This window comes from Lichenostomus cassidix, unplaced genomic scaffold (genome assembly GCF_008360975.1).
Source record: "Lichenostomus cassidix isolate B80296 unplaced genomic scaffold, HeHo_3.0 HiC_scaffold_33, whole genome shotgun sequence".
NCBI lineage: Eukaryota > Metazoa > Chordata > Aves > Passeriformes > Meliphagidae > Lichenostomus > Lichenostomus cassidix.
In genome coordinates, this window is record NW_028147632.1 from 1,250,383 (window position 1) to 1,256,382 (window position 6,000).

At 58.6% G+C, this 6,000-nt stretch overlaps 2 protein-coding genes and 1 pseudogene across 3 annotated transcripts in view; 1 reads left to right on the top strand and 2 right to left on the bottom strand.

Moving 5' to 3' along the window:
* The window catches only part of LOC146421360 (uncharacterized), a 50,466-nt gene extending 45,823 nt beyond the window's left edge, over positions 1–4,643 (bottom strand). The window contains exon 1 of the mRNA XM_085047531.1: positions 4,263–4,643. Coding sequence (XP_084903657.1) covers positions 4,263–4,618 — 356 coding nt within the window. The 5' untranslated portion in view covers positions 4,619–4,643. The remainder of the gene's footprint in view (positions 1–4,262) is intronic.
* Positions 1–6,000, bottom strand: part of LOC146421354 (uncharacterized) — a 155,690-nt pseudogene that overhangs the window by 93,191 nt on the left and 56,499 nt on the right. The gene's annotated exons all lie outside the window — the stretch shown is intronic.
* The window catches only part of LOC146421355 (uncharacterized), a 121,611-nt gene that overhangs the window by 86,045 nt on the left and 29,566 nt on the right, over positions 1–6,000 (top strand). The window lies entirely within an intron of this gene.

Genomic DNA, 6,000 nt, shown 5'->3' on the forward strand with positions numbered 1-6,000 from the left:
AGCCAAGGGGACCCTGGGGTGCTCCTGGGCTAGGAGTCCATTGTTTGCTCCTCTCTCCTTGCCAGGAGTTCCTGTTCCACCTCAGCAGGAATGTTGATTACTGGCTCGGGCTGCACAGACAGGGCCAGCGGCTGCAGTGGGTGGATGGCAGCAGCTTCAGCTCCTCGTGAGTCCTGGGGGGCACAGGCAGGGCCTGGGGGCACAGGCAGGGCCCTGGGGGGCACAGGGCTGCTGGGACTGTCCCTTGTGAGCAGCACTGTTTCTCCTGCTGGGGAGGACAAAGCATAACCTCTTTCTCTGCTCCTCCTTACAGGTTAAAGATCCTTGGCAATGGAGAGTGTGTGTTCCTGCGAGAGGGAAAGTTTAGGAGTACAACCTGCACAGATCACCTGCACTGTCTGTGCAGCAGAGCCCAAAGTGAGCTGTAACTGGGGATGGAGGAATTACCTTCTCTGTGCTGAGCACTCACAGCTTAGCCTCTTCTTCCCCCCAGCACGGGGATTTCCTTCCTCAGCTGCAGCATCTGCCTTGCACTGACTCTCAGGGTCGCCTCAGTGCACTTTGCAGAGTCACCTCAGTGTTTGATCTCAAGGAGATGAATCTGCAGGAAGAGGAGATGATGTGGAAGCTGATCTGTGGCTGCCTGGGCTGGGTGTTCCTGTCTCCCTCTGGAGCCGTTCCAGGAATCTTCCTGTTTCTCTTGCACTACATGTTTCTACAGTGACCTTTTTTATATATATTGATATGGAAAGGGATTTCAAACACGTTTTTCCAGCACTTGCAGTGTATTTATACACTAAGCTTGTATCTATATACGAAAATATAACACTGTGAGTGTAGACCTACACGTTCTTCTAAAACTGTATTTGTACACTGATCTTATATATATATTACCATATATTAATATAACACTCTGGATACAGGATTACATGTTCTTCTAACATTGTTTTTACACACTAGCTTTGTACATATATATGAAAATCTAACACTGTGAGTATAGACCTACATGTTCTTCTAAAACTGTATTTGTACACTGACCTTATATATATTAGCATATATTAATGTAACACTCTGGATACAAAATTACATGTTCCTCTAACATTGTATTTATATACTAACCTTGTCTATCTTGATATAATACTGTGGATACAGAACTACCTGTTCTTCTAAAACTGTATTTACACACTAACCTTATATATATTAGCATATATTAATATAACACTCTGGATACTGAACTACCTGTTCTTCTAACATTGTATTTATAGACTAATGTTGTATATATTGATACAACACTGTGGATACAGATTTGAAACATCTGCTGCCATGGTAATGTGACCTTTGTGGGAGCAGAGTGCAAAATAATGCCAGGGTTGTGATTGGAACCTACAGGTGCCATTCCCTTAGGAGTTGGACTTGATCCTTGTGGGTCTCTTCCAACTCAGAGGAGTGTGTGAGATGTTGTTGTGTGACACCCATCAGTATGTACAGCACCCATGTTGCTGTTATTCTTGTATTCTTTATAAAATTATTATTTTTTTATTAAATACTTATGAAGCATCCCTGTGTCCCTCGTGTCCCCTGCCCTGCTGCCCCTGCCCCGGGGACTTCAGCCGAGCCAGAGCCTCTTCCCAGTGCTCCCAGTGCTCCCAGTCTGCCCGTGCAGCCTCCAGCAGCCAGCGAGGCCTTCAGCTGGGCCGGCAGAGAGGAGCTGCTGGGAGCTCCCAAATCAGTTGGGTTCCGTTTGTCCTTCCCAGCCTGGGGAACAACGATTTGGGAGTTTTCTGCCCAAACGCTGTCCGTTCCTCCGCTCAGCCCAAGGGGTTTGGGGAGATTTTGGCTTTTTGGGGGAAATCAAAGCGATGTGGGGACAAGGCGGGATTGTCCCTCAGCCGCGTTCTGACCAATCAGAGTTCGAGAATGAGGAGTGGCAGCAGAATCTGCCAATGGGAGTGGAGGGCGGGATGTCCGCAGGGTATATAAAGGGGTCACTGAGCAGCAGAGAATTCTTCATAGGTTTTTAAAATGTCGGAGGAGAAAAAGGCCTGGAATGTCCCGGGCCGTGCTGGAGGCCAAGGAACCGCTGCTGCTCTGAACCGGCGGGAGGTGAAAACCGCTGTGACACTGTCCTCCTCACCCTGGTGTCCCTCGACAGCACACAGTCCCTCAGGAACAGGCTGCTTCAGCAGGGATCCCCCACAAGTCCCGCCAGCAGCCACTTCCATGGCTCTGCAGCAGCTTCCCATGGCTCAGGGTCTCTCTCGGGCATCCCCTGCTCCGGCCTGGGCTCCTGCCGGGGCTGCAGGGGAGTCCCTGCTCCATCCCGGCCTCACCCACAGCTCACACCGAGCTGGACCTGCAGCTCCAGGTCACACCGAGCTCCCGCCGGTTGAGGGCAGCAGCGATTCTTTGTCCTCCTGCCCGGGCTGGGACACTGCAGGGCTGAGGAGCCGAAAAGCGAATTTCGGCCACAACCCCGGGATTGTGCCTGGAGAGACCGGGGCGATTCTGTGCGTGTGCAGAGCTCTCCCACCTCACTCCCATTGGGTGATAGTGCCGTCACTCGTAATTCTGGAGCGGTGATTAATCAGATTGGGGAGAAGCACCGCCCTTGGTGCCGCCCCAGTACCGCCATTGCCGGAGGGTCAGTGAGGGCTCGGGAGCGGCAGCGGCCGGAGCGCCGTGAGGCGGCGGAGCTCGGAGGCGGCGGAGCTCGGCGGTGACCGCAGCGCAGCGACCCGGGGACAGGAGAGACACCTCTGTGCTACCGACAGCGAGCGGGACGAGCCAGCGCTGCTCCGGCACCGCCTCCTGCCGAGGCAGCAGCGGCAAGGAGACCGCGGGCAGCCGCTCCTTCAGCGGCCTCAGGCCAGCGGCAACACGGCGCCACAGCCAGGGAGGGAGGGAGGGAGGGAGGGAGGGAGACGGGAGAAGGAAGCCGCCACAGCCCCCCTGCCGCCCCCTCCATCCCCTCCATCCGCCCGCAGCGAGCCCCGAGCCCCGGCACAAGCCAGCGCGGCTCCCACCTGCGCTGGGACAGCCTCTCCGAGCTCCGCCGCCGCTCCCGGGCCGCACACACGCTACCACTATGGCGCCGCTGCTGCCCCACTAAAGCCCTGCCTGCCTGCCTGCCTGCCTGGGGGCAACACCGGCGCCGGCCTTGTCCCCGCTCGCTGGCACCGAGCAGCAATGGCGCTGGGACAATCCCGAGTGACAGCACAGCCAGCCAAGGGCAGCGAGGCGCGGGCTCTGCACAGCGCACAGCCCAAGCCCCGCGCTCTCAGTGGCCCCCGGGCTGGCCGAGGCCAAAGCCGCACATGAGGAACAGCCCTGCAACGGGCCCGGGCCCAAGGCGCCATTGCTCTGCAAACAGCGACCAAGTTCTCCGCACCTCCCGGCCCCGCCTCGGCGCGCAGCCCCCGGGGCAGCCCCACGGCCCCCACGGCAGCTCCCAGCCTCTGCCAGCCACCCTGCAACGGCCCAGGGGGAGCAGGCCAAGGGACGCGGCTGCCGGCGCCCAGGGGACGCCAGGAACAGCGGGGGCACTTCACAAGCCTTTCCTGCAAAAGAGAAAACCATCAGCAAGGAAAAAGCAACAGCAGCGCTGGCTCCAGAGCACAGGGCCACACGAGGCCATGGCACATTGCAGTGGGGTGACGCTGGCCCCATGCCAGGCACCCAGCAGAGCTGCTCTCTCACTGCCCTGCACAGCCGCCATGGGGAGAGAAAATTGAACCAAGGCTTCCTGAGCTGATAGAAGGACCTGGCTAAGAGATCCCTCATCCAACACCTTTGTGCACAAAACAGGCTCGGAATTGGATATGTGAATTGAATTTATTGCTAACAAACTCAGAATAGGAGAAGAAGTAAAATTTGACCATATAAAACACCTTCTTCTCAAATTACAGGGATCACCTGGAATGGGGGTCACCAGGATTCTGCCCAACGGGGGTCACTGGGGATCATCCACTGCAGATCTTCCCACTGGGGATGGAGTTGGAGCAGCAATGAAGCTCTTCCTGCACTCGGGACACTCGCAGGGCTTCCCTCAATGGTGCCTCCGTTGGTGCTGAGTCAAGTGAGAGCTCCTGGAGAAGCTCTTCCCACACTCCCCACACTCGTAGGGCTTTTCCCCAGTGTGGATGCGCCGGTGGGTGATGAGGTTGGAGTTTTGCTTGAAGCCCTTCCCACAGTCAGGGCAGCGGAAGGGCCTCTCCTGGGTGTGAATGCGCTCATGGACGAGGAGATCGGAGCTGGTCTGAAACCTCTTCTCACACTTCCTACACTCATAGGGCCTCTCCCCAGTGTGGATCTTCTTGTGATGGATCAGGGTGGACCTGTGCCCAAAGCTCTTCCCACATTCTCCACACTCATAGGGCTTTTCCCCAGTGTGCATCACCTGGTGCTGCATCAGGGTGGACATATGGCTGAAGCTCTTCCCACACTCCCCACACTCATAGGGCTTTTCCCCACTGTGGATCCTCTGGTGCATGATCAGCTCAGATCTCCACCTGAACCTTTTCCCACATTCCCCACACTTGTGGGGCTTCTCTCTGCCCTCAGGCTTCTCCCCCAGCTCCGAGCTCCGGCTGCATCTCCGGGCCTTTTCCTCCTCCTCCATCCGGCCACGCCTCGGCAATGACAAATCCTGCTTTGGGGGAAAAACAAGGGCTCAGCGCCTTGCCCTGGGGGTTCCTCCTGCCCAGCTCCAGCTCTGCAACTCTCCCAGGGGTTTGTGGCCATAAAAACCCCAAACCACCACCATTCACCTCAAAACCCTAACAGGATTTCCCCCTCTCTGCTCTTTGCACTTTGGCCTCCTCAGGGTCTCCCTTCCCTGCACTCATGGGGCTCCCGTGGCTACCGGGCTTCCCTATTTTCCAGGGTCCCGCTTAGCGATCATCCGGGGGCTTTGGGGGTCCCAGGGGTCCCTTCTCCCCTCATTCTCTGCTCCACGCTTCCAGGGATCCCAGGCTTCCCCCTTATCCTCGCTCCCCCCTCTCCAGCCTGCCGGGGCTTCCCCAGCTCCGCCATCGCCCCTCTCCGCTCACCCCACTCCGGGGCTCCCGCCCTTCCCCTCCACCGCTCTCCCGGCCGGACCCCATGCCCCATGTCCCCCTCCCACCCCGACACCGGGCCGTGCCCACCTGCAGCCCCCAAAATATCCCCCAAAGCCCCACTGCCGCCTAAGCTTTGCCCTTCCGCCACATCCAAACGTTCCCCCCGCACAATCAAACCCTCCCAGCGACCCTGAACGAGATTTGGGGCTCAATCCCGCAAGCTGCGAGCTCCAAACACCCGCCCAGAAAAACGCCGCTCGGGGACCCCCGAGACATTTGGGGCGACTTCCTCCTCCCCCTCACCTGCGCCGTGCGGGGCGCCGATGCTCCCGGGGCCGCGACAGACAAAGAGCTGCGCGCGGCTTCTGCTGCTCCTCCTCTTCCTCTCTCCAACCTCTTCCTGTTCCTCCTCTTCCTCTCTCCTCCTTCCTCCTCCCGCCTCCTCCCGCTCGGATCTCCGGCCTTTCTCTCGCTCCTTCCTCATCCCTCCTCCTCCTCCTCCATCCCTTCTCCTCCTCCCCCCAAGCCCAGCGCCCACCCTTTCCCCCCTTTTCCCCACGCCGTCGCATGCCGCGGGAGGAGCCGGGATGGAGCCGGGGCAGGTCGGGCTGGGGCAGCGCTGGGCTCCGGGCCAGGCCTGGGCGCCCCCCACGCGCCCCCTCCCCAAATTGGCCTGGCGGGAAGCGCTGGGGGCGAGGAGGGGGCGCAGGTGGGGTTGGGGTGGGGAGCGCTGGGCGCTGCGGGTCTGCCTGGGAACTGGAGAGTCATCAGCGCCGCGAGCTCGGATTGGATCATGATCGCTCAGCGCCTTCTCCCATTGGCTCATTTTCGTGGGGCTATTTTTCGGGGCTATTTTTCTCTGGGGTTTGGAGGTTCTGGGGGGCTCAGGGGGTCTCAGCGCCTTTTTTGGGGATCGCTGTGTGCCGTGTCGGGGTTCAGCTGC